This window comes from Crocodylus porosus, unplaced genomic scaffold (assembly GCF_001723895.1).
Source record: "Crocodylus porosus isolate Cpor-Errol unplaced genomic scaffold, CroPor_comp1, whole genome shotgun sequence".
Classification (NCBI taxonomy): domain Eukaryota; kingdom Metazoa; phylum Chordata; order Crocodylia; family Crocodylidae; genus Crocodylus; species Crocodylus porosus.
This window is the reverse complement of record NW_017728943.1, coordinates 90,876,732-90,899,376: the sequence shown is the minus strand read 5'-3', so window position 1 is coordinate 90,899,376 and position 22,645 is coordinate 90,876,732. Positions and strand designations below refer to the sequence as shown.

General features: G+C 40.3%; 1 protein-coding gene across 2 annotated transcripts in view; it reads right to left on the bottom strand.

Moving 5' to 3' along the window:
- The window catches only part of AKT3 (AKT serine/threonine kinase 3), a 245,108-nt gene that overhangs the window by 50,284 nt on the left and 172,179 nt on the right, over positions 1–22,645 (bottom strand). For both annotated transcript variants that reach the window (XR_002103671.1, XM_019549778.1), the window contains exons 8-9: positions 4,189–4,311; positions 2,055–2,183 (exon numbers count right to left, since the gene is read on the bottom strand). Coding sequence is in view for 1 of the 2 variants with exons in the window: in XM_019549778.1 (XP_019405323.1) it covers positions 2,055–2,183; positions 4,189–4,311 (252 nt within the window). In the remaining variant the exon portion in view is untranslated. The remainder of the gene's footprint in view (positions 1–2,054; positions 2,184–4,188; positions 4,312–22,645) is intronic.

The following is a 22,645-nucleotide window of genomic DNA, read 5'->3' as shown; positions in this document are numbered from 1 at the left end:
TTGTTGGGATGGTCACCCCGTGGGCCCTGAGTATCATCTCCTTAAGGAATGACCACTCATCTCGGGCACTGAGCTCCCCTGCTCTTGAGAACCCCAGTGCCTCTCCCACTAATCTCCTCAACTCATTGAAGTTGGCCCTCGTGAAGTCTAGGACTGCCGCCTTGCTGCTGGTCCTTGACACCCTGAGCTGGATGGTGAATTCCAGCAAGCGATGGTCGCTATCACCCAGGTGGTCAAGGACCTGGAGACCCTTTACCAGGTCGTCACCTGTGGCCAGGACCAGGTCCAACAGGGCATTTCCTCTGTTGCGACTGTGCACCTCCTGAATTAAGTGGAGGTCCTATATCTTGGCCAGGAACCTCCTGGAACGGTCCGACCTGACTGACTGTTCCTCCCAGGAGATGTCCGGGTAATTTAAATCACCCATGACAACTACACCCCTTGCATTAAGTGCCTCTGCAAGCTGGCCCAAAAATTCCTGGTCCAGCTCCTCCCCTTGGTTGGGGGGTCTGTAGTAGACCCCCACCATTAGATCCCTCTCCCCACGCCCCCCTTGTATCTTGACCCAGAGCACTTCCACTTGCCCCTCTGACCCCATTTTGCTGGCAGAGGATGTGTATTGCTCCTTGACAGAGTGCCACACCCCTGCCTTTCCTTCCTTCTCTATCCCGCCTGTAAAGCCTATAGCCCCTAATGCTAACTGCCCAGTTGTGGGATGAATCCCACCAAGTTTCTGTAAACCCTATTATGTCTGGGTCTGAACTGGCTATTCTGATTTCAGCTGGTGTCATTATGAGACAAAAAAAATCAGATTTTCATCACCGACGTGTTCCTGCCTTGGGTCAATGAATATAATCCGATGGCTAGATGACATCATCATGAATAATGCTGATACTAAAAATCAGCCATATTGACTGATTTATGGTTCCCATTAGCAATGGACTAAAAAATTTTTAGGCATTTCTGCTAATCTTTAATATAAGGATTTTAGATGTTCCTTTGGATAAGTGTCCATTCATTTCTATGGCACTCATGCAGAGTTTTAAAGTGTTCTACTATTTCCCCTCTTACTAAGACGTGCATGACAATGAGCTTGCAATGATGTCCAAGCATCCAACAAAGTTCCAGCACTGTGCTGACACTGGCCAAAGTGTCTTTTGGCTTGGTCCTAAAATAGGGCACAAAGTTCAGACTTTTCTTAATCAGAGCCTTAACATTTTTTCTTAGCCTCTAACAGCATACTGGTCACAAAGAGCACCTTACCCCACAGATGTAGTCTTACTTAGCTACTGTAACTTGACAATTACACAAACAACCAAAGTAACTGAAAGTACATTTTTCTGCCTAGATATCTTGTTAGGGAAGGCAGAATCCAAAGATATTATTAGCCATTTGTTCTTTAAGAACTAGAGCCCTTTAAAAAACTACAAAGTCTATACTATTCCACCACAATTACTTTTTGAAGTATTTTACTTCTTATTGTCTTTAGTGGCCTGTGGAAAGTGAAACATTGCAGAAAGTAAAAAGATTTTTTTTTGTTCTTTTCTCAGAAATAGAGAAAGGGCTGTACGTTTTATTTTTTCACCTGAGGTATATCTTTCTTTTATGTTATCAGAATAATCTACAATGTACTGTTTGAGAATAAACATCAGTTGAAAATTAAATGGTGATAACAGCAAAAGCCCTAAGAAAGAAAAACCTATTTTCCTGTAAATCTACCAAAGAACAAGAAATTAGAAAGAGTGGGTATCTTCCAAATCTCAAAATTATGCCCCTGATAAAGAGAAAGATTTTGTTTTTAATAGTTCAGAAGTAGATTAAAGATAAAAGTTACAATATTTCACCACAAATAATAGGCACAAATTTAAATAAAAGGAAGTATTACTGGTGTAAAAAATTCTGGAATGAAAATGATACAAATAGTAATAACAATAACAATCTATTGTATTGCCAGTGCTTCATTAAACTAAAAGCTCTGATCACCCAAATACCATGCAATCAATTAAAAGCTAAACATTTTATATGGTACAGAAAATGTATATTCTAAATCATACCTCTGGAGCTAGGTATTCTGGAGTACCACAGAATGTTTTCATAGTAGCTGCATCTGTGATCCCTTCTTTGCAAAGTCCAAAATCTGTAATTTTTATGTGGCCATCTTTATCCAACATTAGATTTTCTAACTGCACATTAGAAAGAACAAAGCAATTGATCCTTTATTATTTCTTAAAAGACCCATATAGTGTATCAATAAAAAAACTCCATAAGCTATATTTATAAACTAACACAGTGTCTTTGCCACTGTGTCTGCATAGCTCATCTGATGGAATGCATGGGTACGTCTACATTATCTTTGGCACTCCTGAGTGCACCACCAAGCAGCAGAAGCATGCAAACTGTGCTTGCTCTTCATGTACCAAATCCAGAAATGAGGTGGTGAAGCCATCTTGGGCATGGCCCCCAGAGGCACTCTCAAGCTCTGACTCCAGCATGATTGAGAGCAGCAGGGAGGCATGCCCCCACAACAGTTTGACTGCCTGACTTCCAGGATTAAGCTGTTCAGAGCAGGAGTGGATCAGTAATGTGCTTCTTGGCAGTGCACACAGCACTAGGGAAGTTCTATGACATACTTTAGATGAGTTTTCCTCAAAGCTTCTTTCTACCGAAAGAAATTAAGAACACCTAAATACTTTCAAGACTCACAGTCAGAAGACTCACTGCCAACATCATGGTATTGCCATTTGGCAACATGTTATGCATGCATCTTCTATGCATAAGTTGTAGCTCAGGCCCATAAAAGTGATTTTTAGGTGACAAGTCCTGCTTTCCTTATTTTCAATTTTGAAACATTTAAGAAACCAGAATGAAAACTGGTATCTAAGAGTAATGGCTAATATTAGGCATCCAAAAACTTTTTCTCAGATAATGATTCTATCTAAGGACATTATAAATATATCAGATACAGCAAAACAAATATACTTCTAAATAATATTTTGCAATATACTATCTTGTGCTTGATAGAAAATTTCTACTGCAAATGCAGATTCAACATTTGTGACCTACTGATATCACAAATTTAAGTTAAAAAAAAACTCTAGTGTACTTCAAGTATACAATAATCAGGATTCTATATATCCTTTGCAAAAGAGATGTGCTTAAACTGGCATTCTGTCTTTTAACAACAAAAATAAAATCTTGAAAACAAGAGCCAAATGCCACCATAGCTTTGTCTTCAGTTCAGTTCAGAGGTATAAATTATCTTATTTATATTAACCAAGACTCCATGAAAGTCACAATTACTCAACCATGAACTCTGACATTTTTCCAAGAAGGCATGGAATTCCATGTTACTAGAACAGATTTTGCTACTTTGCAATGCCCAGGTGTCTTTTATTTTCCTGCTCCTCTGTGATTGATCTGCAACTGCCTCATCCTCTTAAACAAACAAGGGTGAATTAACCAAAGTATACTGCATGAGTACAACTGAAAACGTGTTTTCCCTGTATGGGAAAAAAAGACTTTCATGAAGATAAAATTTAAGAATTTAGTTATTCCTGTTGCATGAAAGTAAAGATTGTTGCTGCAGAATCTAGGAAGGCCCCCAGGGAATTTGATCCTATTGTACCACAGTAGATTGGGTACAGACCCCTGAAGCAAAATCTTCAGACGTCCTTTGATATATTTGGTATAGAAGGAGTTTCAGATTCCTGTCTCTTAAATATATAAAAAAAGAAGACTTCCGTGGCTGAAACTTCAGTCCTAATATATCCGTGTTCTGAACCATTGCAAAAGTCTCTGAACATGGCAGGAATGTACTATTTTTAGTGATATAGGTAGGCAGAATTTATCGATTAAGGTTAAGTAATATACTTTTTATTTTGACACTGTTGTTTTTGTGATTCAAATTAAAAATAATGAAGAACAACTGCAGTATGCAAATTTGCTCAATGGGCATCATCTACAAGCATCATCTTGTTTGTACTAAGTAGTTAGATTAAAAGAACTACAGTGCATACAGATCATTGTATAAAACTGGATCTTCAGTAATGTATAGAATTTAAACTGAAGACACCATGTTTCCTCCCATCAACTCTTCTTTTCTCCAAACCACGCAACTTTGTAATTACTTTGTGCTTGTCCCAATAGTCTCTGCAAAAACAAAAATTTGATTACTTTTTTTTTTCTTACCTTGAGATCACGGTACACAATCTTCCCAGAATGCAGATAGTCCAAAGCAGAGACAATTTCTGCACCATAGAAGCGTGTGCGGTCCTCAGAGAACACCCGCTCTCTCGACAAATGGAAAAACAGCTGCAGGGTAAACAGCAGGGACAGGATTGTAATAATTACTGATTTAGTGGGGGAAATTAACACAAACATAAAACACCTCTCATCACCATATTGTGATGATAGATAGTGTACTCTCAGTGGACACTCAGCACTCTTAGACAGCAGCTGGCTTATCTTTTCCAGGTTTCCAAGGGGAGAAAGCGAGCTGTTAAATCAGCGTTTTAATCAATATACCAATCTTGTTTAAGGCATTCTGCTTGCTACCCATTTAACCTTCAGTTACCAGAGGAAAAGAAAAGTATGCAACAGCACCATCCTGTACACTTTCTTCTGCCCCTCCCTCATATTCATATTTAGTTGCTGAGACCTATCAGTAGAAGATCTAAACACAGGTATTGCTTTAAGTTCTGGTTAACTGGCTGATTTACCTTTGAACTGAGAAAATGCTCTGTCCTTAGCTGGATACTAACCAAACAGGTAAACAACAAATTCAACATGCCCGTGCATTTTTAGCATTTTTTAAATATCATATGCTTCTTTTAGGATTCATTTTTAAAAAAATCACCTAAACAATCTGTAATATTAATATTAATTTGATATGCAACACACTATATGTTTCTTGGATTTGATACTCTTTTTCTGTGTCACACTCAGGACTTTCTGATACTATTTCAATTATCAGATATTCAGAGAAAAATCTCAGTCACTAAAGCCATATTTAATGCGTTTATCTGAAACCAGAAACAGTGTGGTCCCCGCCAGGCTGAAGTTCAGGAATTATTACAAGTTAATAATTCCATGCTACACACGGAAATAAAATTTATTTCAAAATGCATTCTTTCAGGTATTTTCATCATATGGACTCTTCAAATATTAAATTAACAAGATGGGGTATTTTTCTCTTTTAAATTGAAAAGCACACTCTACTAAACCCATCTAACAGATTATATTTGTAAGTGTGGGTGCTTCATGGAAAACTGAAAAAACATGGCCAAGCACAATTTTGGCTAAAAAAGAAATTATCATTTTTTGTTTTTTCTCTATCTTGCTTATTTTACTCTCTCTCTCTCCACCCTCAGAACATCCTGTACAAAACTGTTAGATACATTTAAATGAAAACAGAAACTTTGTTCCCTAGGTGTTTCAACTGTTTCTGCTGCTTATTTCCCACCTCAAGTAACAAGCCCCGTTCATGACAGCAAAATTACTTTTAGTGTGGAAAAATATGACATTCTACACTGATACTAATGACACATCAGATATGAAATAAACATAAATAAATGAGCTAAGGAACTAGGAGTTTATTTTTATACAGTAACCTCATACAATAAAACTAGGGAACAAAAAGATGATAGACTGTATTAGGATAGTTTTTAAAATGAATGGTTTTTTAAGGTTTTCCACTCAGTGTTTAACACATACGTATAACTGATATTTCTAATGGAAATATTGTTGAATAAGAATTCTAAATTGCCTATATTCTAATATGGAAATACACTTAAGTATGTTTATATCTTACTTGTGAACTTGTCCCAGGGAAATGGGAATCAAAGATATTATATTTTAAAGGGCTGTTTTAAGGATTATTACAGTAATTCAATATAAGGAGATTTTACTCTGCTTTACAAAACACTTTTTATAAATTTGACACGTATACAATTCATAAAAATTATGCACTTTTCTCTGACATCTAGATATCCCTATGTGGATGCCTGTGTATAAGAGAATATTACACTTTTCCATATGACCATCATTAGCATGGTCCAGTAGTCAAGCAGTGAAATCACTCAGACAATTCTGAAAGCTCAGAAGTTTCCAAGCAGATAAAAGAGAATCTGAGAAACTGCTCACCTCAAGGTAAGTACAAAAATTCTAAACTGAACTGGCAAGAGATGATAATCTCATCTGAATAAAGTAATTTGTTTTAAAACCCCCTTCTTTTCCTCCTATTCAAAACTTGTTGGTCAAATACCATTATAAAACACTAGCAATAGTCCTATGGTTGCCAGAAAGTCATGAGATCCCAAATCAGGCTACTTCCAGTATCGAGTCTGAAAAAAATCACTCTAAGCTCAAAAAAAGTAGTCTAGGAACTAGTAACTGGGTCTGAACTAAAAGGTCCCAAATTCACTTTATCCAAACATTCACAACCAAATCAGTCCCTGAGAAATAGATGCAAAAAGCACGCCCATACAATCATAATCTCTTGGCTTAAAATGTCCAAAAGTCTACCCATATACAGCTGAATTGAAAATTAATTTCGGACAGTTTTAGAAATGTATAAGATCCGATATCCTGGTTCATGATTAAATGAGATCTTATTAGTGACAAACCATGCCATAAACAAGAGAAACGTGTGGTTTACTGTTTGCCACTGCCATACCCTCCCCTAAAGTTCAGTGAGCACTAGATCAACTGTCAACCACATGTACAATAAACAGGTGTTTGTTTTCCTGCAGTCTCCCCTTTATAGTATCATCAAATATTTTGCAGTATTGTTTCTGAGTCCCACCCACAAGGCCACAACTCCATGGTGCTAGGTGCTGTACAAAGACAAATGAACAGAGGGTCCCTACCCCATAAAGTTCACAATCTAAAGAACAAAATAAGAGTCAACAAATGGATTTAGACAGATAGAGGAGTACAAGGAAACAATAGGACTATAATACTAGAATGATATGCAGCAGTTAACAGGAAACAGAAAATGTATACATTTTAATATAACAAAGGGCTTAGCTCGTCTGTCTCTGTCCATAATGCTGTTGGAGCACTCTGATTGATTACAGAAATAATCAAAGTGCTCCAAGAACGTTAGACAGGAGGTGGCAAAGCACTGCCATAACGATGGGGATGGAGGGGATGGAGCAGGGTGACTAGGCCAGTGCTGCTGGCCTCACCTTCCCCACCCCCTCCACCGGCCCTGTTTCTCATAGATGGCAAAGCACTGCCATGACAGCATGGATGGAGGGGATGGGGGGGAAGGTTTTTGTTATTCAGAATTCATCTGTCATTCTTGATGGGCGATTTGCTAGTTTGTTATAATTTTCGAGGTATAAAATTGAATTATTGGAGGTTTGCCTTGAATTTACCGCCTGCCACTGCTACACCAGGGAAAATAGATCTGGAGGGTCAGGTAGCACCCTTGCCCTCTGCCCCTCCAACTTCTACCCTCCCCTTCGTACTGTTAGATTCTGCTTTTCCTGAAATGGAAATGAAGGGCAAAATTAGCTTACAAGCAAATCATTACAGGTACCCATAATTCAGGCAGAACTGATGCATTTTACCTTTTTTGAAACTTCTGTAAGTTTTAGCACAGGTACTCCATTAAATATGCTTTTGTACTTATTTATATATAGTACAAAATGCACATATTAGTCTAAAGTAAAAAATCTCATGATTTACTATATAGTTAATGGGGACAGGCCCCAGCAAAATCATCAGTATTACAAGCCCACAGCTCAGTACTGCTCAGTATATGCCTATGCTCCAGATACCCTCCATAAAGGATTCAAATGCCAGTTAGTCCCTGCTCATGAGTAGCACAGAGTGTACTTGTGATGAATCCTAGGTTCCTCCAAAAATTTATATGCAGATTAGGCGCAGGGCAACCTGATCTTGCTTCATCTCATAGAGGACAGGACCACACTAACTGTATGTGCCAGGCTGAAAGAGGGAGCGACAGAGGGATTCTAGGTGAACTGTTTGGGTCCTCATTCGGTGATGTTTGCCAGACATTTAAGGCTGGGGAATAGGAATCATTGTAAATGGAAAAGAAAGGTACAGCTTAGCTGTGGGAGTGAAGAGGAAGTAAAAATGTATTCAGTGTTGTGGCATACCATGACCTGAAAAAGAGTTGGAACTGAGAAGGAAGATGTTCAATGGGCACTGTCATATATCTTATTCATATAGGATGCTCTAATCTATCCTTGTGGTAGGCTCCCATCAGCATATTACTTTTCAGCCTCTTGTGGGCTCAGATCAAGTGCGGCAGCCAGGCCAACAACTCAAGAGGCAGAAGCAGAGACTAGTGAGATGGAAGTGGCCATAAATGTGAGTGATCTGAGAGTAGAGAAGCAAAGATCAGAGAAGGAGAGAAGAGACCAGATGGAGCCAAGTCACAGAGATTCAGACTGAAAGCTGGAATCTGATTGGCAGCTGGTGCAGAGATGCATGAAGACAGCAGCGAAAGTGAAAGTAGCTGAAACTAAGCAAGAAAGAGCAAGCCAGAAGAAGAGCAACAGAAAGAACATGGAGAGCAACCAGACTGGGAAAGCAGCACCAGGAACCAGAGAGCTGTAGGAGAATGGAGAGGAGCCAGACAATGCCATCCAGGAGAGGGAGAGGAACAGAGCCAGGACAACAGGGACAAAGAAAACTTAGTCTATCAATTTTATCTTAGTTTCAGAATGAGTGGTAGTGCACAAGAAAAAGATACAAGATGTGGATTTTAGTGACCATTGAGTGCTACAGGTGGAGATGGGAACAGGGGATGGAATTGGAAAGAGAAAGGTCTCTGGAAATTCAATGTTAGGCTGCTTCATGATGAAAAAGTGTATAAGGAGTTTATGGAGGAGTACGAGCAATGGAGAACCTTAAAGAATTGTTGTAAAAGCAGGTGTATGATTAAGAGAATAACAAGCACATTTTTCATGTTGGGAAGAGAAGGGTGAGGGACAAGATGAGGGAGCTGAAAAGGAGGCAAAAGAAGGTGCAGCACTTGACTGTGGAAGCATGAAGGGAAAAAGAAGTGAAGGATAAACTGGAAGAGGCAAAGTTGGAGGTGGAGGAATGGTTTAAAGAAAGAGCCGCTGAAAAGATATTCCTAGAGAAAGCACCTTGGCTGGCGGAAGGGGAAGAATGGATCTCATACTTTGCCACAAGAGTCAGGAAAGAAAGGGAGAAGTGGAAAGAGTGAAAAAGGAGGGGGGAGGAAGTAAAAAGATTCCCATCAGTATGTTTGCCCAATGTGGGCCATGTGTTTTACAGTCATGCTCATTTAATCAACTTCCTAGTTGGTTTCCACTACTACTTTTGGCATCAGTTTAACGATAGAAAGTGTATTTAATGAGGTTTCCTTTTATATGATCATAAGACCACGGGCTTTTTTTTCCCATGCTGACTGCAGGGAGGGGAGGAGGGTTGTCTTGTATTCAAGTAAATATGGTAAGATTCCTCTAAGAGCTCTAAACACCAGGGTTAGATTTTCTTTTTCCATTAGAGCAACAATATCATTGTAATCCGACTAAATTATTCCATAATAAAAATCTGGGCAAACTGAAATATAATCACTTCATTCTGTTCTCTTCCATAACACTAGCTGGGTAGATAATTGTTTGAATTTAAAAATATTTTGCCTAATTTATTTGTTTTTGACTGTGTGCAAAGAAACTGAGATTTTATCAGCTGAATTTGGTAACTGCAGGAGTGCCATAATCTCTCACATCCAACAAACCAAAAATAGGATGTGCAAATTTAGCAGCACCATGCCTTGATTCCTGTTCCATAGTGCAGCAGCAATACTACTTCCGCACCTGACGGAGTCAACTGATTTTTTTTTCATTCCACAGGTGTTAATGAGTGTCTCTCCATTTTAATGGTCTTGACATTCCTCTAATTAAGCTAACCTAGGGCAATTTTGCTCTCTGATAGCTGGTCCTGTTAACCTAAGTAGGAAAAGGAGGATGAGTGAACTGAAGATTAAGCTTCTGTCCCTACCCTATGGAGTCATAACTCTGAAGAAAAAGGGATTTCCCCATTCTGCCTCTCAAAGCATGATATTATAGTCTATGGCATATAGTATGCAGAAAATACAGTAATTCTGCAGATAGTTTTTAGTCAGTAGCTTACTCCAGTTGCAAACATTCAACAAATGCTACTTTGATCAAGAATATAGTGTTTAAACAAGCTGAAGGAATGAACATAGCTAACAATTAGATTTCTGGGGTAAGTAAACATGTCATTTGAAATTCACCTTTTCCAAATATTCTGCAAAATTTAACAGAACAGTTTAATAATGAACAGTTAAATAATATCCCTACAATAATCTCATTTGTCAGAATGAAAAATATGTACAGCCATTAAATAATATAGAACCAAAATCAAATAATTTTAATAATTAAAAAATATTTTGCATATAGCAAGCTCTGCAAGTTAATTAATTCCTGTGAATGAACATCATGATGTTTAAAAAACACACACAATTGTTAGAAATATATCTAGAAGTTGAGCTCTCACATAAAATCAAAGAGTTTAATATTGTTTCATTGCCTCAGTCCCATCTTGTTAAAAGCCTGAGTACTATTTCACAATACAGCTAGAAAAATGCACAGTATAGTCAATAAAATGTCTCAATTTCAATCATTATCATGTGATTAAAGTACAACAGAACAAGTATTCTTAAGATGACTAATCAAGAAATGGGAAACAGAAAGCCGTGCAGAAATGCTCATTATTTTACTCTCAAGGACATGGAAAAGCACAAGATGAGACATTTGGAGGAACTATGAATATATATTTTTACACTCTCTACATGTTATTAGTAGAATGATATGTTTTAAACCTGTATGTCAGGTCCAATTCAGCAGGCTAAGGCACTAGAACATTACCTTTGTTAAACTGCCCAAGAAGGAACACTCCAAATAGCAGAAAGCCAGTTTAGGGTTTTACCCTCTTCACTCCTAATGGCATAATGCAAAATCCTAGAAAGGTGTGTAGGAGAGCTGCATGAATGATCTCCAGGCAATACCGTAACCAATCATCAATGTCACTGCCCCTCCACCATAGGAGTCCCTGCCACTGCTGCAGGGAGAGGTGTGCAGTCAATGGCTACTGAACTATCCATCCCTGTCACAGCCACTACCAAATTAAAGCTTTTACAGACTTGTTCTACATATGTTTCGTATCTTTTCAACTTTCTAAACCAAGTACATACAATAACCTGGAGAACAAACTATTCTCTGGTTGGATATCTTATATATCTGTAGATGTACGTTGTAAGAAATTTTCTTACTATAATCATGAAAGAGCCCACCCTTCCAGAAGATTTTAGGAAAGATCAAAATATGGATTCCAAAAGAACTGCCTCATTATTTTCCTTCTGGACCCCTAGAGGTGAATACCAGGATCATATACGTGTATATAGCCTGCTAATGAGGTAGGCAATAAACTGGTTTAAATAATGTACATTTTAAAACAATCCTTAAAAGGGCCAGTCCATCTAAATTCTACCTTTTATTCTAAGGAAAGCAACAACATTCTAGTGCTCTCAAAGATAAATTAACAACAGAGTGAAATAAATCCAATATCCAAGTACTGAACAAAAAAAATTGTTAGAAAATTTCAATCTCAATAACGTTGAATGAATTTTTCTTTTCCTCCTCATTTACTAGAACCTACCAAGTTACTCACTAGAAGCTTTCTTAAAAATTTTTATAAACATGCAGTTGGTAAGTTGTCAAAATTATAATCAGTGAACCTAAAAAGTGAGGAAACTGCAAATTATAAAAAAAAGCTCATCCAAAATTGTTCAATTTTCACTTAGGTTGGGCTAAGAAAGAAGAGGAAGAAAGTCAGATTTTAGGAAAATAATCCCATGAAAATAAATACTGGATTTAGAAAAAAAGAAATGTAATAGAAGATTAAAAACAATTTTCCAATATTCAGTATTACAATATACAATTATTTAAAATATAGGTTAAAGTCAGTGTATTACAGGAGAGCTGAATTTGGCAGAAAGAAATCTGAGTAAACACAATCTATAACACCCACAGACATTTTCATTTTGCCATCAAATGTAAAAATTTTTTTTTAAATCGAGCACAGGTTAAATATGATGCCTAAGTATATGTGCAATCTGACATAGTTGTATTAGGTGTTAGGACTGCAATCTTGAATTTTTATTTTTTGCCGTTGTTCTTTGTTCAAATCTCAACAATAATGGCCATATTATTTTTCCAGGAAATTCAATTTTTAATAATAATAAAAAGAAATTTATGAAAGCCAAAACAAAATCAAATATAAAGATATATTTGACTGCACAGACAAAAATACCACAACCAAATATGTAATAGAAGTCTCAAATCTTGTAAGTCTGGTCACAGGACACTGAAGTGCCCTGCTCCTAGGGAAAGGTACAGGTGCCAGTTGCCGGGGCAACCGCAGTTCGGTCAGCTGACCAGAAGGGGGCAGGGCCTGGCCTATATAAACAGCATAGCCTGGCCCAAACAGACAGTTCCCCACTAACATCCCAGGGAGGAGGAGTGCAGCTAGAGTATGCAGCCTAGAGCAGCTTGGTGGCCTGAACAACTTCAGCTCACGGAGACTGGGAGGAGAAACCCCTGGTAGGGATTTGAGTGACGTTTAGCCAGAGGGCTAGAGTTTGTGTTTTAGCCAAGAGGCTTGGTTTCGAGTTGTGGCCAATTGGCTTATGGTTTTGCTTTGTTGTTACACCGGAGGACCGGGTGAGGCTAACAGGGGTTGGAGAAGGCCTCATTAGGGGCTCCACAACGGTGTGGGCACCCGAGTGTCAGAGAGGGCACAGCAGTCAGGGGTGCACTGACCTGAGAAGGGGCCCAGTGGATTGAGGGCCAAGTAAGGCCAAGGCCACCTGAGCCGTATAGGAATCGTAGACCCAAGGAGGGGATTTAGGGGCCAGGCACGGCTACGGCCATCTGAGCCCCAGTTGTGAGGAGCCCCAGGGAGGGTGCACACAGGAACTGGAACCACAGGGAGGGGATTCGGGGGCCAGGCACGGCTACGGCCACCTGAGCCCCGATTGTGGGATTGGGAGAAGCCCCAGCGTGGGTGGGAATCGCAAGGCAAGGCCCCAGCATGGGCGGAAATCGTGAGGCAAGGCCCTCACGCGGCTCGAGAGGAGCCCCAGGGAGAGCGCACAAGTGAGAAGGGCCCAGTATGGGCTCGGCCTAGAGAGGCCTGGGAGTGTCCACGGGGAGCGCGGGCAACTGTAAGAAAAGAGAGGCCAGAGAGCGTAAGTGAGGGCGCGGGCAAGGGATTTTGACTTGACAACATCCAGTACATCTGAGAGGCTTGGGGCGTGTTATTAGGGGTGGTAGGAGCCACGTGTAGCCCTTGAGGCTTTAATTCAAGGGGTCTGCTAAGATGGGACACAAACTGGAATACATCAGGGGTACCGTGTCCAAGGGGGCAAAAGGCAGCCTCCCTTAATACTTCTGTCATCAAAGACGTGGCAGGCAAGAACGAGGGTGCATTCATACCAACTTGGCATGGTAGGGGGCACCAGGGGAGATCACAGCCGCTCCTGGGTCCCCGCCTTGTGACAGTATCAATATATTTAATTTCAGTAAGAGATGCACAAATGAAATGTTTGAGTAATAGGCCTTAGGTGCTTGGATAAGCTGAACTATTTAAAATGTTATAGTTTCTCAGACTATATCCTATACCTTAAGAAACAGGTAATGTGTTTTACGCTGTAAGTGATTCTGGAAGGGGCTATTATAAGTAGAGCTACCTCAAGATGAGATAGTACCAGGCATTCAAAAATAAAAATTACAAAACTATCAACAGTATACATTAGTTTTCCAAAGATAAATGGTAAATCCCTAGTAATTATTTTCTAAACATACTAATATTATTTGCTACAATACGGCAAATGGATCTTCCTTATTTAGATCCTCCTTATCTACTAAATAAAAGTGAACGCTATGAAAGAAGAGAAAATAAATGCTAAATAGGACAGAAATGCTCTTAAGAGTTTCAGTGTTGAGAAAAACATCTGTATAATTTTAAAATATGTATTTAGTCTGTTAAAATGCTTAGGTAATAATCAACTAATAGGTCTAGCATTTAAAAGCATATTGAAACTAAACAAGTATAGAAATTAATGAAAGACAAAGTATTCTCTGAAAAGATTCATGCAGCATAATCTTTGCATTGCTGCAGATTTTATTCCTGCTAATTTCTGAACTATTGCAAAAAAGGACATTAGAAATGGGAAATGTCTATTTAAATATACAGTACATCTCTCTTCCAGTAAATTGTCCATCCTACAGTTCATAGGCCAGCTCTTATTCCATCTTTTAGAAGCCTAGGTGGATTTAGGCACCTAAATGTGATCCTATCCCACCCAGCTGTATAAGAAACTACCTGCAGTGATTCAAATTTTAATAATGAACTGAAAATTTTTGCTCGTATAGCAGCAAATCCAATTACTGGCACCTCCTGGTACCAAGTGACCAGTGAAGATAACCATTCACTTGGGGCTCTGGTTCTCAGTGGATTAGGAGCAGAAATCACCTAAAGAAATTGAAGAATAGGGCTGGAGCCCCTAATAATTGGTACAACACGGAGACAACCCTGTGTGCGTCTTTCTCTCCCTCTTGCCCCATCCCTAATACCACATCTTGTATGAGGGTCACCAGAAGTATGCCAAGACAAAGTTAAAAGAATGAGCAACTGACAATAATGCTTCACCGAGTGGTATGGGTTACAAAGGAAGGCTGTTCTGCAATGAACAGTAAATGGGCCATATCCGCTCCTAGTCTCTTCACTAAAGTCACTAGATAGAGACTCTGGCCTTTGACAGGAAAAAAGCCTTTAATTCTTTAATCCTATTTAAAAGCCTTTAATTCCTATTACAGAGCCATCATTGCATTGTGCTGCTGTTCTAATATATATATTTCCTCCTACTGACTGAGAAAAGTGGGATCTTGTTTGTAAGATTCTGGACAGATAAATTAATGCATGTGGAAAAAACATAAAAGTTCTAAAATGTATTTGTAACTATCATATTTTATGAGGTTGTTGAAAGAAAGGGCAGCAGAAGATAAAACTTTAAAGGTGTCTATACACGTGGTATGGAGTGGAGGGGGGGTGCTTTAATTAGAGCGGCTCTCAGCATCTTATGCATTCAGCATCCCACATTTCAAAATGCTGGCAGGGAGCTTTAAAGCTCATTTGACCAGCTTTAGTTAAAGTGCCTCCTCTGCACTTCAAAATTGCAGTGATGCTGAATACACATGATGCTAAGGCTGCTGGAGTGTGCTAATTAGCACACTCCAACAGGCTCACAGTAGAGTTGATTAATCAAGTCTGCTCTGATACGTGCTAATTAGCAGAGGTCCGTCATGTGTATATTCACCTGAAGTTTTTAAATCCTATATACTCCTACAACACTTATAATGTCTCTTACTAAAATCATCTACACATTCATCTATTCTAGAGAAAAAACCTACATGGTAAAAAGATGGTAAAATTGCAGACTAAACGCTACCAGATCCTGGCACAATACTCCATTCTCCAAATTTTGAAAACAGCTTGTTCTCATATAATAATTCCAACTAAAGCAGGGTCTTTTATTGAAATCAAAACAAAGGACAACACCTTTAATGCAGCTCCTTCCAGATCAGAACATATTTTTAAAAATTAAACCATGATTGTGGAAGCATCCTTCCAATAAAATGTTATCACAACTTACAACAGAACAAATATTAAATATTTTTTTAAATATAGGTATGTATAAAAATATCTAGACATTTCTTCTATCCAAAAGGTCCAAGCAGAGACAAAATACATGCAAACCGTTCAGTCTAAACCAAGGTTTTAAGGATTGAGTACTTGAACTGCATGACTAGCTGTAAAAATTGGGAGAGAAAGAAAGAACGGGCAGTTTATCTTAATTTTAACAATTTTAAATGTTCCTCCAATTTCAATACAATACGAACAGATAATTCAGTAATAACAAATATTGTTTTTAAAGGCAGAAATCCAACAGATAAAAATCGGACAATAAATATTCTGCATTCTACATTTATGTAAATCAGTAAGATAAGACTGAAACAGTTATATTTTTATAAAATATGTTCACCTATTTAGTTGAGCTTTGTGTATCTGAAGCCCAATACACAAGACAGGGTAGAATACACTTAAGATAAACAACTCCTGATTATGATGACATCTTAAAAATTAATTCTCTGGGAGGCGGGGGGGCACTTTCATTAGCAAGCCACACTAATTAAAAGTACCCAAGTATCACATGCATCAGTGTCCCCACGCTGAAAATGGCAGCAGGGCACTTTGAACTAAAGCTCATGAAAAGAGCTTTACTTTAAAGTGCTCTGCCACCATTTTTCAGTGTGGGGACACTGATACACATGACCCTGCAGGCTGCAGGAGCACGTTAATCTCCACACTCCCACAATTAATCAAGCCTGTTCTGCCTAGCTGGATTTACAGCACATTGAAGCAGCCTCGCTGCATGTCTACAGGAGCCCTTTGTTATATGCTACAGGTGTTATATGCTAGAGAGATCTAGACCCCTTCTTATTATATAGCATCATATGACCTCCAAAATAAAATGTTATGGACTTGTATTCTATTTTTCTTCCTGTGCCCAGAAATGCCTTGCTGGACTTGGTCCTTGCCACAGGTGATGACCTGGTGAGGGATCTGCAGTTACTCGACAACCTAGACGTTGGTAACCATCGTCTGCTGGAATTTACTATCCGGTGCAAGTTGGTGAAAGCAAGCAGTAAGGCAAACGTCCTTGACTTCAGGAGGGCCAACTTCAATGAGCTAAGGAGATGAGTAAGACAGACATAGGGGCTCAGTGAGATCGGAGTCCAGAATGAGTAGTTGTTCCTTAAAGAGACAATCCTCCAAGCTCAGAGGGAGTCAGTCCCAACATGAACCAAAGGGGGCAAGAGTGCTAAAAAGCCCCCGTGGCACAGTAAAGACATCCAGGAGGGCCTGAGGGCAAAAAAGGTGGCATACAATCAGCGGAAGCAAGGGGCTATCACCAAGGAGGATTACACCTCCATTGCTTGTGATTGCAGGGAGGTGGTTAGGAAGGCCAAGGTAGAGACAGAACTAGGGCTGGCGACCAGAATTAAGGATAACAAAAAGTCCTTTTTCAAATACATAGGAAGTAAGAAGAATGCACCAGGTAAAGTGGGGCCCTTATAGGACAGGCTTGGCAATCTGGTGATTGCAGCAAAGGAAAAAGCTGATCTCTTCAACAAGTTCTTTGCCTCCATATTTCTAAGCAGGAACCGGGACAACTCCCCCACTAGGATTATGGACAGACTCAGGGGACACAACGCCATGCCTAGGGTCACGGAACTTCTGGAAGGGCTGGATGTGTTTAAATCAGCAGGTCTGGATGTTCTTCATCCAAGGGTACCAAGGGAATTGGCGGAGGTCATAGCAGGGCCCCTGGCATGGCTGTATGAGTGCTCATGGTGCTCTGGCCAGGTCCCAGAGGACTGGAAAAGGGCCAATGTGGTCCCCATTTACAAGAAGGGTAGAAAGGAGGAACAAGGTAACTATAAGCCAGTTAGTCTCACCTCAGTTCTTGGGAAGACCTTTGAGAAAATTATCAAGGAGCACATCTGTGGGGGCCCAGCATGGGACGTAATGCTCAAAGGCAACCAACATGGGCTCACTGCGGGCTGATCCTGCCTGACTAACTTTGTTTCCTTTTACAACCAGGTCACAAAGTCCTTGGATGCAGGCACTGAGGTGGATGTTGTCTACCTGGACTTCAAAAAGGCCTTTGACACCATTCCTCACCCCATGCTCATTTAAAAAAAAAAAAAAATAGGTGACTGCAGCATGGATGCCTACACAGTCAGATGGGTGGCAAATTGGCTTGATGGTCACACCCAGAGAGTGGTGGCGAACAGGTCATTTTCAACCTGAAGGGATGTGGGCAGTGGAGTTCCCCAGGGCTCGGTCCTCAGGCCTGTGCTATTCAACATCTTTATCAGCAACTTGGAGGTGGGCATGGAAAGCACACTGTCCAAATTCACTGATGACACAAATATGTGGGGAGAAGTGGGCACACTGGAGGGGAGGGACAGAATCCAACTAGATCTAGACAGGTTACAGAGGTGGACAGATAAGAACAGAATGGAATTCAATGCAGACAAGTGCAAGATGCTGCATCTAGGGAGAAGGAATCTGCAGTATACCTACAGGCTGGGAACACCCTTCTCAACAACAGAGTGGCTGAAAGGGATCTCAGAGTCATTGCTGACTCCAAGATGGACATGAGCAACCAATGCGAGGAAGTGGTCAGTAAGGCTAGCTGCACCTTGTTGTGCATTTACAAATGCATCACAAGGAGGTCCAGGGAGGTGATCCTTCCCCTCTATGCAGCACTTGTCAGGCCACAGTTGGAATATTACATCCACTTCTGGGTGCCTCACTTCAAGAGGAATTTGGCTAACCTTGAGAGGGTCCAGAGGAGGGCCACTTGCATGGTCAGGGGGCAGCAGGCCAGGCCCTAGGAAGATAGACTAAAGGGCCCGAATCTATTCAGCCTCCACAAGAGAAGACTGACAGGCAATCTGGTGGCTGTCTATAAACTCACCAGGGAGGACCAGCGGAATATAGGTGAGGCTCTGTTCCTCTGAGCACCACCTGGGATAACAAGGAATAACAGCCACAATTTGAGAGCAGGCTCAGGCTTGATATCTGGAGGCATTACTTTATGGTTAGGTCTGGCCGGCTCTGGAATGGGCTTCCAAGGGAGGTGATGCTCTCCCCCTACCTTGGTGGTCTTCTGCATTTACACATGCGCGAGGGACCACAGCACATTGAGCTGGATCAGAGCAGGCCTGCCAAACCAGGGCTGCTCCAACCCAGCTCACCATGCTATGGAGGGGCTGGATGGGGCACAAGGGTGCTTCAGTGTGGGACTAGCCAGCTGGCAGCCTCCATACTGAAGCACCATGCCCCAGCCAGCCCAGTCAGTGCCTATACTTGTGTTCCTGTGGAGTAAAGAACTCCACCACAGGACAGTACTTATATTTACAAGTATTAACCTATGGTGGAGTTAATTAGCTTACTACAGCCTAATAGGACTGCAAGTGTAAATGCAGAGACTTTACTGAGAAGCTAATTAGGCAGATGAACGTCTCATGTACATGTGCCCACTAAGTAGTAAGTGCAGCTGAACTATTCAGAGCAGAGTTAAAGCAATAACACCCCACAAGCACAGAACGAAAACATGGGCTCAACTCAAAAGAATCCAGGATGTAAGACAGAGACAGACAAATGGAGAACACAGACATCATAATACAGAAAAGGGGCTTTCAACCTTTTTGAATCATTATACCACCCCCAGTGGTCAGAGGAGGAGCAGTGTACCCCTGGTCACTGACGGGGGGGGGAGGAGGGGGAGAGGGGATTGGCACGAAGCTAGACAGCAAGCAGGGAGATGGAGCACAGCTGGATACCAAGCGGAGGGGAGGGCATGTTCAGATGCCGAGCAGCGGCAGCCACCATGTGTGAGCTTCTCCTGCCCCCCCACATCCGGCTAGGTGGGTGGCACCTGCACAGCAGTGCAGGATAGTGCATGGTCGCACTCCGTCCCCACCCACCCACATGTACCCCCCACCCAGGGCCTTCTCAAGTACCCTGACTGACAATCCCTGATATAGAGTATATAGTATGAAAAATACCATTAAAGAGAGTAAAAAATGTTTAGGCTGTGGGCAGTATCACAAAGGAAATGGGAGGTAAAATCAGTCTTGCTGACACAATCACCCCTGAAATAAAAAACTGCAGTACATCTAAAGATTGAAGATGCAAAGTCTTCCAATGAAGAGGACATATGCAGTATGACTTCAGCAGATTGAAAGACCCTCAATTTAAACACTTTCTAGAAGCAAGCTACCAGCCATTCAAGTGTTATATATCCTACTATGCTATTAAATCAATAACTACTTTGATTCTGCATGGATTAAAGAACCATCTGCCATGCAATCCCAGCAATACTATTAAGCAGCAGTATTAGACCAGAAAAGTATCTGCTGAATGACCAACTGTTGATAATGTATGATAAAGCTATTCTGAGGCCAGCGAGCAAATGCAATCAGTAAGAATTCTAAAAGGTGTGGGAACTGATGTAACCCAAACCAAGACTTCATGGTATCATCAGTGTCTTGGCCACACAGGAGCTAGAAGTTTAACCTAATCCAAGACTTACCTCACCTTTTCAACAGTCTGTGGAATCAGGAAAGGGAGTCCAGAACCAAGAATACACCCAAAGAGAGCAAAGAATCAGGCCAGTTCTGGGACAGGAGAACTGGTTCTGTCTACTAACTTCAGCTGCAAACAGGTCTATTTCTGGGAACAACATTCCACAGCCAGTTGAAGGAGAATCAAGTTCTTCATCTCCCTTTTGTGCTGAACAGAAAGACATCTGACAAAGCAATTTGCTGGGGCTAGTACAGCCCTTCTGTCAGATGCACAATGGTGGAGGTGGGTTTCCCTTTAAATGTGCAAGGGTAAACTCTGAGAGAACACAAGGTTGCTCTGCAACCCTTAAAAGAGTAAAGAGTTTAACCAGGTTTAATATTAAATAGTTCATTCCTTCAAAAGGCAAATGTTCCTTTGTACTTCTTTCATGAGGGTGGAACCCTGCAAACAGAACTAGCTCCTCATAATAACTGAGGTGGTCAAGGAACAGGAGGCAGCATCCTTCAAGTCCACGGCAGGTTGAAGGGCTGTTTTCACAAATAATATGCCCTCAACTATGAATAAAAAAAGGTCTCACCAGACTGGGAAAGCATCAGGTCTGAGGTTCATTCACCTGGTTCTCTGCCAATATCATATACGCCATGCTATAGTCCAATTTTTCTGGCAGTACAGAAAAAGTAGTTAAGACCATGCCAGACTAAGCAGGAAGCCTATTACAATAAACAAGTCAAGGACATGAGGCCACCAGGAACAAGGGAGCAGATCTGTGTCCAACATCAAATCACCACATAACACCATGGCAAAAAAAAAGACTCCAGTGGAACCAGGGTCATTTGATGTAGCCTCAGACTCAGGTCTGTTGTGTAGATGAAACCCAAGATAACTGGCACACTGGTACAGGGCCAGGATGATGAGCTCTGTCCTTGAGCTATCTTGGTACTGGAGAGTTAGAAAAAAATGAGATACATGATAAATAGAAAAGAACAGGACACTATCCAACAAAAGGAAGACAACAACAGGAAGATAAACCCTCTGAAGAACAAAAAAAGCACAAATGATAACTTGGAAACTGGTTTGAAGACCAGCATATTAAAGGTCTAACAGGCAGCAACAGAATATCAGTAAAGGCCAGAACTTCAGCAACCTCTGCCCTTGGCAAATTGACAAAGTCATTAAAGTATATCAACAATTGTTAAATAGAAAGATGCATCAACCTAACCAAAACTTGGAGAGAAGAACACAGTTGAAGAAAGGAAAAATTTGCACCAGGAAGTCAGTCTGTGCACATCTGCCTAGAATGGCAGTTGTAAATAGTTCTCTTAATAAAGAGTACAGTTAGCTTTACTAGTATGGAGTATTTTCATGTTATTATCAAGAATACAGTAGTTGAAACATAAGAGACCTCTAGCTCTCTCTGGGCGCATCTACACGAGATGCTTACTGAACATTACCCTACTAACACTGCTCAGTAGCATGGCAGTTAAAAACTATGTTAATAGCCTACCGCTCAGTGTTATTGGGCTAATGTGCAGTAAGCATCACAAAATAACCATGTGCTGGCGCTACTGAGCAGTAACTCTACTTAGTGCACATTTAGTACTTTATTAAGCAAGTACTAAACTAAATGCGCAGTATGTAAGGTGTGCTAATGAATGTGTAGATATGCCCTCTGTAATGGAAAATGTCTAGGTAGAAAACTCCTCCTTGAAGACTAGCCAGAATTGACCACAGAAAAATATAAATATGCCACTTATATGTAGGAAGAAGCTATTGTTTGGTATTTTTAAGTTAACAGCTAGGACAAAATAAAACATGAAATCAAAAGAAAGCACTATTAGAAAACTGATTTGGAGCTTAAATTCTCACTTTGCACACTGACCCAGTCAGAGAAGATTCATGAAAAATACACACAATTTACTCCAATTTACTACAAGTTACCCAGAAAATGAAAAAGAACAGAACAAAGGTGTTATTTGTAATTATTTTTAAAGTAAAGGATAAAGAATATTATTATACACAGTTTATATTACTGTAGTAATGCACAGGAGCCCAACTCATGCAATATCCTTCTTAATTCATTTAGAGGAAAAAAAAAGGAAACCAGTTGTAACTCTGAAATTACTTCTTTGCCATGAAATGGTCCTTTAAAACACTGCAAACTATTTTTTTTTGAATCAGAGAAAATTAGGGTGGAAGGGACTTCAGGAGGTCATCTAGTCCAACCCCCTGGTATTGGACCGTCCACAGCTAGATCATTCCAGCCAGGGCCTTAAAAAAAGGAAAGCATGGTCTTAAAATAGGTGTACCTTTAGTTAAAAAAAAATTAAGCTTAGAAAAATTCTGAAAGAAATAACTGATGCTTGAGGTACTGAAAAATTCATGACAAAGTATATGA